Here is a 13,386-nt window from a genome sequence, read left to right as displayed (position 1 = left end):
GAATCTAAATTTGTAAAGAAGGGACTTGAAGAGAGAAAGGGTGTACTGAAGGAACAAATAGGTTTTTTTTACCACTTAACTTTTAAGATGTCTTAAAGGCATATTGTGTACTACATACCATAGGCAGTAACTTGTATAATGTGACCGTCTTAACAAAGAACATTGGAGTGAATACAAGTGCTCCCTTTCACAGAAGGTACAAGTAAAAAGTTGAAATAAGCCTCCCAGTTTTAATGGCACAGAGATTTGCAAATGGCTATGAATTCCACCATCTATTGAGACCTACAGAATAGAAAATGTCATGACAGAATAAGAACTTATTGTCTTTACATCTATGGTATTTACAACTAAGCTATACTGCTCCAGTCACTAGGATTTTGTAAGGAGGGCCATGGTATGTAGGATGGATAAAGGAGAGGGTAAAGGGGGCCAGAGAAGCCAACCTTATAAAAATTAATTGGTTTATGAATAAACAACTTTGCAACTTTTTATGCTCAGTAACCTTAAAGAAATGTATATTGTGGAGATGGAAGTCACATGTAAAACTGTCCATAGTCAAGACTGCTGCAAGTTACAATGCTTCCTACCAAAAACATAAACCAACAGGAATTAAAATATTTATTTGTACTGGTTCTTTGAGAATTCTATGTATTTATTTTCATCATATAAACTCTTCTGTTGTCAATTCTTCCAAGATCTACATCCTTCTTTTTTTCTCTTCTACTTTTATGTCCTGTCCCACACCCATCAAGCAATTCATGTTATTGAATATGCTAGGATGTGTGACCTTCCATTTGGCTATGGTTGAATTACCAGGGACTACACTCAGAAAAAAAAAAAAACTGACCCTTCTTTTCCAGCAGCTAACAATTTGCAATAGCTCTTTGGCTAGGGGTTAAAACTTTATGCTTAACTCTTTTCTCCGTGGTGGGATTTGGTATGGTTTGGGCTTTCGCAGTTCTTGTGCTTTCCATCACAACCAGCTATGTTCATATGTGTAGCTGCTTTGCTGTGGTCAGACATCCCTGCTTACATTTACTCATACACTATCTATGACTCTTGGACTCTTTACTCCTTATGCTCCACAATGGTGCCCAAGCACTTGGAAAGTAGATTCAGTATGTATCTTCCATTTAGACCTAGACAAAATGTAGACTCTTATTCTCTATAATTTGTCCACTTCTGCATCTCTGTGTTGATCATCTATTGCAAACATAGCTTTTCTGATGCAGGTTGAGTGATGCCTTAATTGATAGAAAAAGTGATGTCTTTAGGAGTTGGTTTAATATTAATAAGTGTCAATTTAGCAGGAAAAATCGGGTAGATTTTCTCTCTAGGGTATATTTTCTGTCTAGCCATACATCTTTGTAAATAATAGTGATAAGTATGTTGTGGAACAGACTTACATCTAATTTGCAACTGGTTAGTTTCTTCCATGACTTCCATACCACAAGTGTACCAACTGGACATGCTCAAGAGGAAGGAAGTGTTTGAAGGTTTTGTTTAAATTTAAGGAAAGTGATAACTCTTAGCTTGACTCAGAGTATTGCTTCATTTGTTTATGTGAAAAATACCCTGCAGAAGCAGTCTGGAGAGGAACAACTTATTTTTGCTCAAGGTTTCATAGCACGGAGGGATCCTTGGTATAAGCATTGGGAATCTTATCTATGATGGCAAGAACCTAAGTATGCTTTCTCATATATCTGAGGATGATGCATGGTCCATTTTCTACCTTACAAGGTCCCACAATATCTCCTAACAGTGACAACAGCTAGAATCCAAATACATGTGCCTGTAGTGTTCATTCCCATGAAGACACTATCACTCTATATGTAACATCTGTAAGCACATACTTGTTTTCATTTTGTTGGGGCAATGAGACCTATCCAGCCTACTCCCCGGCTTCACTAAAGAGTCAGGACCTGTTGTTTAAAGGGAAGGTTCTGTGATTGTTCTTGTATGTGGAGGACAACAAGCCAAGAAAGGTGTGCAAATAAAAAGGGAATTTTTAGTTATGGATTCTAAAGGAGAAGGGGAGTCTTTCTAGAATAGTTGGAGTCTGTCATGAGACAGAAAGGGTAAGACAAAAATATGTATAGTGGTATTTCATTTGTATTTTACTAAATAAAGCTTGCCTGAAGTTCAGAGAGTAGAATAGCTGCACTGATTAGCCTTACAGGCAAGGCAGTTGATGGAGGAAGGTCATTGAGCAATAAAGAAACTGCTTGGCTGGCCCTGATAGGTTAAAGCGTAGGTGGAGGAGTAAACAGAATAGAATTCTGGGAGGAAGAGGAAGTGAGGTCAGACTCTGCTCTGTTCCCAGTCAGACCAGACAGCTCTGCTCTCTGGAGCAGAGACGCCAGGCTCCGCTGCTCTCCTAGGCAGCTCAGACCCAGGAAGGACGTAGGCTAGAATCTTCCCGGTAAGCGCACCTTGGGATGCTACAAACAATTATTAGAAATGGGTTAGTTCAGGTGCGAGAGTTAGCCGAGAAGAGGCTAGATAGACATGGGCCAAGCAGTGTTTAAATGAATACAGTTTGTGTGTTGTTATTTCGGGCATAAGCTAGCAGGCGGCCAGGGTTCTGGGGACGCAGCCCCACCGCTCCTATTTCAACAGGCAGTGGTAAAACACACCTTTAATCCCAGTAGACACACTAGTTTGCCATAGAAACTGGGCAATAGTGGTGCATGCCGTTAATCCCAGCACTAGAGAGAAGTAGAAAATGGGAGGAGACAGCTCTCAGCTCTCACACACTCTCATTCTGAGATTCTTGGAGGCAGGGTCACCATTTTGGACTAAGGTAGGGGTAAGAGTCAGTGACTCTTTTTTTTTTTTTTCTCTTTTCTATCCTTAAAGTTTAACCCCACATTCTGTCGCTGTGTCTCTGGGTTTGTTATTACAAATATGGGTGTGGTCTAGAAGTGTATAATTTTAGTCTTTTGTGAAGGTTATGGGTCAAGAGCTGTCCTCTGATGCTTGTTACCAGCTCTTAAAGTGAGTAAAGTTAAATTGTGTTGGTCTGAGTGTTTATAAGGGCCCTGCCTTAGTCAGTGTTTCATTACTTTGTAAAATACCCAAGACAACAGCTAATAGCAATCTATTATTTTGAATTATCATTTAGGACATGGCTTTGGCTCCATTGCTGTGATGGTGTGATGAGGCAGGACACTACAGCTGCTCTACGTCAAATAGCTAAATTTCAGCAAAGACCCTGAGCATGAAACTATCAAGACAGAACATAAAAAGCACAATTACTGTATTATGAAATATTATCCAATATATGCAATGATCCCTACTAAGATATTACATATTTTCAGAATTAGCAAGAGCATTATATTTAGTGCTTAACTATGATAGTCAGTGTTAGCAAGACACACATGGGAGGCTGTCAGATGGGACACCTCTCCTCATTGGGTCTACAGAAACAAAACAGAACAAATACAAACAAACAACAAACCCAAAGCAAGTATCTTGTCCAAGGTGGTGTAAAAACTCAACTCAAAACTTTAGTTGCCCTAATAATGGAAGAACAGTGTACCTGAGGATTCTAGGAAATGAAACATGAACTCGCCGTGCTTTGTCAAGTTACTTTGTCATGATGGGGAGAAGAACAAAACAAGCACTTAGAATTGAAAGCAGCCTAGGTCTGTCTTCATTTATTTATTTATTTAAAAAATGACAGTGACTTTTCTCATTTTGCGTACCAATTCCCATTTCCACTCCCACCTTTCCTCCTGCTCTGTCCACATTCTCCCTCATCCCAACCCCCCATCTAGTCCTCAGAGAGAGTAAAGCTTCCCTTGAGGAGTCAACAAATTCTAGAACATTGCTTTGAGACAGAATCAAGGTCCTTCCCACTATATCTAGACTTAGCGAGATATTCCTCCAAAGAGAAGGGTTCAAAAATTCCAATACACACAGTAGCGATAAATCCTGGTCTCACTACCAGTTGCCCCACAGTCTGCCCCAGCTAATCAGCTGCCACCTGCTTTCAGAGGGCCTAGTTTGATCCTATGCTGGTTCCCTTACTATCAGGCCAGAGTTGTTGGGCTTCCATAAGCTCAGGTCAGCTGTTTCAGAGAGTATCTCCTTCATGAGAAAGGGAGGGTAGAGGAGAACTTGAGGGAACAGATGGTCGAGATGAGGGAAAAACAGAGATGGAGAGTGAGGAAAAAGATATTTTCATTGAAGAAGCTGTTATGGGGCTAGCAAGAAAACTGGCCCTAGAGAAATTCCCAGAAATTCACAAAGATGACCTAAGTTAAGACCCTAAGAATTAGACGAGAGGTTGCCCGAACTGGCCTTACCATGTAGTCAGATTGATGACTATCTTAAATATTACCATAGACCCTTCATCCAACAGCTGATGGAAGGTGAGGCAGAGATCCACAACAGAGCACTGGACTGAGTTCCCAAAGTCCAGTTGAAGAGTAGGAGAATTGAAATTATGTGCAAAGAGGCAGCCTAGGCTTTTTGACAGGATCTTGTTGAAAATAGGAGGGAGACCCTTAATACGTTTAATAGGCTAATGACAGTTGGGGTTGCTAGGAACACACTGTACTTGGGAAGGCCACATTTCTGTCTCCTGTGTCCTATGATAATGTTTCTGGTAACATATGCTAATTTACACTGGGGTTCTCACCACCAAGGGCAGTGGTGAAGCCAGACCTTCTTCCCATCCTCCGGTGGTAAGTATGGAGTTGACAGATGAGAGTCTGGACTTGCCTTTGTTCCTGGCTCCTTTCCAAGGCTCACGGGGGACAATATATCATCCTAATTGTTCTTTTGCTTTGACATTCTTGCAAAGCTCTTCGCTCCCTTATATCAGTTCATTCCATAAAACAAGGCAAAGAATTGAATTTCTTTCATAAAATAAATATGTTGTCTGTAAGATGAACTGAGGACAGCTAACATTGACATAGTTCTTTTGATTTCTCCCTCATCTTCAAGTCTTTAATTCTCCTGCAACAGAGGAAGCTTTACAGCTTCCTGGATATACTGACTCTTGTCATGTACCTCTGGTCTTAGCTCAAGCTGATCTCTTTATCCTTCTTTATTTTGTTCATCAGCTAGTACCAACCTGGAAAATATGACCTTCTTCTTTAAAATCCCTCAGCGATTTCCCAGCACTATGCTATTCTGTCATTGGGGTCTGGTGCCTATATCTTGTCTCATGGTGATGAACATCAATTATTGTACTCATATGTTCTCCTCATTATTTACCATTTAAATTACATTCCCCCAGGGACAAGGATTACATTCCTCATCTTTATATTTCTAGTACTTTAGTAAGATGTCTAGCTTAGAAGTTCCAAAAATAGAAACATTGATAATAATATAAATGTCAAAGATTTACTCAATTTTCACAACAAGATAGGTTTACTTTAAATATTTATTTGCATTAACTTTTATCCTCACAACCTTAAGGAATGAGTGATGTTGCTATTTCTGTTTTACCAGTGTGGAGAAGAAACTGGGCCACAGAAAATATGAATATCTTGCCCAGTGTTGTAACTAACCTTGTCCAGTTTTAGAATGTTGTGAACCTCTCACTCCCTCCATTCTTTCTTTCTAAAAGGTTCAGAGAAGCAACATGGTAACAAGAGAGATTTGGATATATTATACACAGACACTTTGGCACATGATCAGTCAGTTAAATTGATAAATTATGCTTAGAAGTTACTGCTGGAAATAATGCAGAAAGTAACTTATTTTATTTCCCTAATTGTACAAAATCCATAACAATAAGGACACAAGTCATTATCTCATTAACACCCATTTTTTCTTTAATAACACTTGATATTTATAAATGTGACTTAGCAGGTGACCCATCTACTGCAGACATTCGACTATATTATACTGAGTAACTGAGTTACATATATAAATCTCTACGGAAGTTCATGCTCAGATAAATTAATTGTGAAACATATTACCTGCTAACTTTTGCTCTATACTACCATGTTCATAAGATGTTTCTACTGTGGAACCAATCTGATGAGCTCTGAGTCTTTGTTTTGCACTTTAACCATATGGCTTCTTATATGCTTCTTCTCTTATGATTCTTACTCTTCAAAGGGGAGAGAATATTGTCCAAGTCAGAGGAGTGTCTTAAACACTGAGAAGATACTAGGGATTGACATGTACATGAACTATGTACAGTTGTAAACCAGATGACAGACATTTTTGGTTAAAGATCAATTGTCATCAATTAAAAATTCTTAATAATTTTTAACAAGGTATCACACATTTACTTTTTTGCTAGATGCCAGAAACTAGTCATTCCTGGATAACTTTATTTATGAATTCTATAGCTTGCTACAGAGGAAGGATTTCATAGATAGGCTCCTTCTTAGTGATTTTGCATGGGAAGTTTTAGTTGACTGAGTTTAGTGACTGAATGTTATTTTCTGTACATTTCTCATCTGAGATGGACCTGAAGAAGAGGATGAAATTCAAGACATACACCTCTATGCATTGGCTTCTATACAGTTGGCAGTTGTTAAGCACTACGTTGGGACTCTCCTTCTCAATATTCCATTTCTTTTTGATTAATCATCTGATTGTATACAAACGGTGACTGAATGGTAATTTGGACTACAGAAATAATTCTCTGTGGAATATTGGCAACATACCCCACCAAGAGTTATTAAATTTGTTTGCCACAAAAGCTATTAAATTAATTAAATAAAAGTTAATGCAGATAAAGAACTTAAAATATTACCTAGCACACTGTGAAAACTTTTGGTGATTCTCAGACAGACATCTTGCTTAGTACTTGGAATATAAAGATGAGGAATGCAATTAGTTAAGTTTAATGTTAATTTTACCAATATTGGCCTTAGCTCATACAAATATGTTACTAGTAGTACTCTAGGAAGATATTTGAAGAAGTAATACTTTTTTGTTTGTCTTGTTTTTCAGACTGTTTGAACTCCAGAAGGACCAACACCAGATAAATTATGAATGTTGAACAAGATGACCTTACATCCACAGCAGATAATGATAGGTCCTAGGTTTAACAGGGCCCTATTTGACCCCCTGCTTGTGGTGCTGTTGGCTCTTCAACTTCTTGTGGTGGCTGGTCTGGTCCGAGCTCAAACCTGCCCTTCAGTGTGCTCCTGCAGCAACCAGTTCAGCAAGGTGATTTGTGTTCGCAAGAACCTTCGTGAGGTTCCTGATGGCATCTCCACCAACACAAGGCTGCTGAACCTCCATGAGAACCAAATCCAGATCATCAAAGTGAACAGCTTCAAGCACTTAAGGCACCTGGAAATCCTCCAGTTGAGCAGGAATCATATTCGAACCATTGAAATTGGGGCCTTCAATGGTTTGGCGAACCTCAACACTCTGGAACTCTTTGACAATCGTCTCACTACCATCCCAAATGGAGCTTTTGTGTATCTGTCTAAACTGAAGGAGCTCTGGTTGCGCAACAACCCCATTGAAAGCATCCCTTCCTATGCTTTTAACAGAATCCCTTCTTTGCGCCGCCTAGACTTGGGGGAATTAAAAAGGCTTTCTTACATCTCAGAAGGTGCCTTTGAAGGTCTGTCCAACTTGAGGTATTTGAACCTTGCCATGTGCAACCTCCGTGAAATCCCTAACCTCACGCCGCTCATCAAACTAGACGAACTAGATCTTTCTGGGAACCATTTGTCTGCAATCAGACCTGGCTCTTTTCAGGGGTTGATGCACCTTCAAAAACTGTGGATGATACAGTCTCAAATTCAAGTGATTGAACGCAATGCCTTTGATAACCTCCAGTCATTAGTGGAGATCAACCTGGCACACAACAATCTAACATTACTGCCTCATGACCTCTTCACGCCCTTGCATCATCTAGAGAGGATACACCTTCATCACAACCCATGGAATTGTAACTGTGATATCCTGTGGCTTAGCTGGTGGATACGAGACATGGCTCCCTCGAACACAGCTTGTTGTGCCAGGTGTAACACTCCCCCCAACCTGAAAGGGAGATATATTGGAGAGCTGGACCAGAATTATTTCACATGCTATGCTCCGGTGATTGTGGAACCCCCCGCAGACCTCAATGTCACTGAAGGCATGGCAGCTGAGCTAAAATGTCGGGCGTCTACATCCCTGACTTCCGTGTCTTGGATTACTCCAAATGGAACAGTCATGACCCATGGGGCATACAAAGTGCGGATAGCTGTGCTTAGTGATGGCACGTTAAATTTCACAAATGTAACTGTCCAAGACACAGGCATGTACACATGTATGGTGAGTAATTCTGTTGGCAACACTACTGCTTCTGCCACCTTGAATGTTACTGCGGCAACCACTACTCCTTTCTCTTACTTTTCAACTGTAACAGTAGAGACTATGGAACCTTCTCAGGATGAGGCACGAACCACAGATAACAATGTGGGTCCAACTCCAGTGATAGATTGGGAGACTACTAACGCAACCACATCTCTTATGCCACAGAGCACAAGGTCAACAGAGAAAACATTCACCATCCCAGTGACTGACATCAACAGTGGAATCCCAGGAATTGATGAGGTCATGAAAACAACCAAAATCATTATTGGTTGTTTTGTGGCCATCACACTCATGGCTGCTGTGATGCTGGTCATTTTCTACAAGATGAGGAAGCAGCACCATCGGCAAAACCACCATGCTCCAACAAGGACTGTTGAAATCATTAATGTGGATGATGAGCTCACCGGGGATACACCTATGGAAAGTCACCTGCCCATGCCTGCCATTGAGCATGAGCATCTAAACCACTATAACTCTTACAAATCTCCCTTCAACCACACAACAACAGTAAATACAATAAATTCAATACACAGTTCAGTGCATGAACCGTTATTGATCCGAATGAACTCTAAAGACAATGTACAAGAGACTCAAATATAAAACATTTACAGTTACAGAAAACAAACAATCAAAAAAGACAGTTTATTAAAAAAATGACACAAATGACTGGGCTAAATCTACTGTTTCAAAAAAGTGTCTTTACAAAAAAACAAAAAAGAAAAGAAATTTATTTATTAAAAATTCTATTGTGATCTAAAGCAGACAAAATTATGTGTATTCCTCAGAACCTGTTTTTGCTGCACTTCCTATTTTCCCACACCTCCTCCCTCCTTTCCCTGATTGCCATATTTTTCATAGATCTCAATTCTCTAAAGAACTGGTCTAGGAAATTTTGTAAGAATTCTGTTACACTTTGAGATTTTTATGGTGAATTCTAGTGGTGAGATCCAGTCTATTTTGTCTCTTTTTCGCTCTATTTTTTTTTCATTTTTTTCCTTTTTCCTTCATGCCCTTCTGAAGTAGTCCAATGGGGAATGCAATATTAGAAATAGATTTTTAAGAAAGAATGAGGAAAATGCAAGATCTTATATTTTCATGCATTGATCTGTTCTGTATTTATGAGGAGGACATTCTGTGGAGAAAGAAAAAAAGTAAGCAAACAACAGATTAATTTACATATGAACATCTATAAAACCCATGACTTTAAAAAAAAATCTAGAACCAGAATTTGTAGTTCAAAACTTAAAATAAGATTATAAATAAAATATTGTTGGTTTTTCTGTACCTGGACATAGCTCATTTGTAGGCTGGTTCAAATATGAGAAACCTGAAGGTAATTAGATTCCTCATTTTCTAAGAAACACTCTAGCCAAAGCATCATTTTCTACACGTCTCTGCTGTTTTATTCGACTTAAGTTGCCTATCAGTATTCAAGGATGTTATGATACAATCAGATTCTTTCCTTCTCAATAGGATGCCCCTTGCAAAATTTTCAGGTGAAAAGATATCAGTTTATAAATAAAATGTGTTTCAAGTAGGGAGAAAATACCACTATATTTGCATTTTTCTAATAAGAATCCCACAGACAAGGTGAAATATTGCTACAAAAGTGGAGCCATACTAATGTTCCTATAGTTAAGAAAATAATTTTGGGTTCTGAGTGTTAGAAAATTTAGTTCAATTCAATGAAGGCTATCAAATAATTAAAATGGACTAAATGGTCACTTGGTTATATGGGTACAAAAATAATAAGGCCTGGTTCCTGCCCTTGTATCATTCCCAAGCATTATTCTCAGTGTATTCCTAGGCACCAGCACTAACTTTTGATATTTGGGAAGAAGACAGTGTCCTGGGATCACAAACTCATAAAATACCCAATTATTATTATTACAGAAGCTTCCTGGTTTCATGGTTTCTGACATTTTAATGGTAGAGATAACTTTTGCCTCTAGAATGCAGATTTCCAGGGTTAAAAGGTATGAAAATGGCATCTTCGGTATTCAAGAAACATGGGTCCATAGAAAGAGATGAGAAGAGTGTTCCAATGGTAATTTACTAAGACTTCCTTTAAAGGAGCTGTGGAAATTTTAGTTCAGAGGACATATATCAACTTTCAAAGAGAGAGAGAGAGAGAGAGAGAGAGAGAGAGAGAGAGAGAGAGAGAGAGAGAAACCCACTGACTGTGATTGTTAGCATGCTCCTGATATTTCAAAATTCTATCTTTATCTTTATCTCTGCAGAGCAATATACAGACAGACAGGCAGACAGGCAGGCACACACCCACACCCACATGTAGACATACATACAAACACACATGTGCACACACACACACACACACACACACACACACCTTTTTATTACTGGCCTTGAAACTTGTCCTCTCTACCAAAGTGAGAAGACAAGGATTGACTAAACAGAAGAAAACATATCTCCTACTGGAAGTACAGCTTGAAGACTCACATTTAATTCTACAGTCTAGACCGCATGCCAGGTTTTGTGATCTTCAGGTGTGAAAAACCAATCTTTTCTTGCAATGTAGGTTAGAAAAATGGAGGAAGCAGTAACAAATAAATGCAAGTACACAACAGCCTTTCTTCTATTCTGCAATCCCATCTTCTTTGGCTTTTTCTCCTGTCCCCGCTGCTTCCCTTTGGTGCAAACAGTATGCACATGCTTTTACTGTTCAGTAGACACGGGGAAAGAGAAAGAGTGCAGTGACAGTCATTTGTTGATATACTGTGTACTGAATATACTCAATGTCTTATTTTCCAACAGTGGATAAATTTGGTATTTTATGTGGGAGTACATACATACACACAGAGATGCATACTCACACACATACATACACTTTTGACTGTCAAAACTGTATCTGGTATGAAGAAAAGTGTTACAAGTGAGTAGGGAAATGGGTCTTGCTATCTCTACATGACAACTATTTCTGGTTTATACTTACAATCTTCTGTCTACTTACATTCTTTCCACTTTAGCTTATGGTTATTATAAGGTTAGACCTAAAATGTTCTGACAATTAACTGTGTAGGGTGGCTAAATAGTTAGGCATATTATACTAAACACGATGAAATCCAAGCTTGCACTAAAAATAAACAAGCAAAAATTAAGAATAAAATATAAACTATGTGATATAGCAGCTGGAATATTATAACAACTGAGAATAACACATTTCAGAAATAAAATATATTGATGGAAGATTTAAGTTAATCAAATTAAGTTATATAGAAATATCAAACTTTTTTCACATCCTCATCGCAGCTATTGGGATTAAAAGTGAAGTGTTAAGCATATATATATATATATAAAAGGAAACTGCAGCTGAGTCAAAATCTTATCTGGCTAATTATACACATATTTGCTCATGAGTTTGCTAATGGTTTGGTTTTCTAGAGATATATTCTGCATGACTTGAGGAGAAAAATCCTATATGATCATTTCCTTATCCTTTCAGACAAATTCCATGTCTACCCATTTTTTCATCCTATGTAAAAGCACCTAAGTGAGTGGCAGAGTCTGAAAACACACACAGACCCACACACAAAATATTGCACTTAGTAAAACCTAAGCTAAGGAAACCTGACAATTGTGTGTGTGTCTGTGTGTGTGTGTGTGTTGTAGGCATATCATTCACAGCCTTTTTTGTAAAGAAGATTATTTAACTTTTTTTTTTTTTTTTACCTATTTGGAAATCAAATCTTCATACAGGACAATGACCAGTCTCTCATATTTTTCACCACTTGTATAGATGGGCATACCTTGGTAAAATGTTGGAAAAATTTGGATATCACAGACACGTAGGCACATAATTTTCTCTCATGTCTAAAATGTTCTGGAATAAATTATTCTTATTTTTACTGCTTGACATAGGTCAATGGGACAGAGAAGCATTATGAATAATTTTTAAAGAAGAAAAAGTTTTTGCTAATCCATGATAATTTTTAGCCTTATGATTAAAGACTCCAATATCTGGATGGTAGTTAAACTCTGTAGTCTATACTATTCTGGGTAAACATACGACAGGAAAGGAAAAAATAAGGTTACTACCTTCGTCACTGGGAAGACATAAAGCATTTTAATAACATGAATTAATGAAGTAAGAGAGACACGAGATGGTAGCTTTAGAGTGCACAACCTTTCCAGAACATATATTAACCAAAGTAGAGAAAAATATACCATTCTATCTTCTTTGAGCATAATCCTCATGGTATTTAGATATAGGGAAATCTTAGATGAATGTCTGCAAACATGGCATTCTATAGCAATTCAGTTTTCAAACAATGCATTCAGTTACTGGTTGGTTCACTCCACATGTTTCAACAAGGAACTTGAAGTTAATCCTTCAATTCAATATCAATGACAACATACGAATACTTAGGACACGAGTTATATTCTTCTAGGAAGCCAATTGTTTCTCTTAAAATACAGTACCGCAGAGTCCAATCTCTTAAAAATAGAAATCTTCTCCTCACACCATATTCATTTCATTATTTTATTAGAATGTGATTTCTGCAGAATATCTACTCTTGTCAAAAAAATAGTCTAAAAGGTTGCTTTTGAACACTGAGGTATCTTCTATTTCTACTATTTTAATAAGGTAAAACTGAGATTGCTTCAAGCTCTCTGGAGGATAGGAAGCCATCGTGACACTATTGTTTTCTTATATTCTACGAAGATAAAGAATGAGCTACATCGAGCAGTAGGAGAGACAAAAGAAATTTTCTAAAATTAATGTAGCACACTTGTCAATCAGGGTCCTAAATATAGATAATGAATGTGGCATTCTCACAACATATGCCAGTTCATATCATATTATTTCTTAAGTGAAACTGTGGGGAATTCTGAAACTTCAACTTTTCTTAGCATTGAGACTATATATAAACTATATTTAAAATAATGTAGCTAAATTTTATAATAATTATTCAGCATCAGTAAATAGCACATTTATCTGTTTTTCTTTTGCTTTAAGTAAATAAAAAATGAAAAGAGAGCTCTTTTGCTGCCAAAAAGACAATAAGTGAAGTTATTTTGATGAAAGTTCATTGTATTTGAAAAAATAACTCATTAGCAAAATTTATTATATGTATT

At 37.7% G+C, this 13,386-nt stretch overlaps 1 protein-coding gene across 1 annotated transcript in view; it reads left to right on the top strand.

Moving 5' to 3' along the window:
- Lrrc4c (leucine rich repeat containing 4C) overlaps window positions 1–9,492 on the top strand; it is a 172,685-nt gene extending 163,193 nt beyond the window's left edge. The window contains exon 3 of the mRNA XM_050146932.1: window positions 6,925–9,492. Within this exon, the coding sequence (XP_050002889.1) occupies window positions 6,967–8,889 (1,923 nt within the window). The 5' untranslated portion in view covers window positions 6,925–6,966 and the 3' untranslated portion in view covers window positions 8,890–9,492. The remainder of the gene's footprint in view (window positions 1–6,924) is intronic.
- The last annotated feature ends 3,894 nt before the right edge of the window (window positions 9,493–13,386 follow it).

Source organism: Alexandromys fortis, unplaced genomic scaffold, assembly GCF_014885135.2.
Source record: "Alexandromys fortis isolate MF-2015 unplaced genomic scaffold, M_Fortis_MF-2015_v1.1 scaffold_12, whole genome shotgun sequence".
Classification (NCBI taxonomy): domain Eukaryota; kingdom Metazoa; phylum Chordata; class Mammalia; order Rodentia; family Cricetidae; genus Alexandromys; species Alexandromys fortis.
This window is presented reverse-complemented; position numbering and strand designations above follow the sequence as displayed.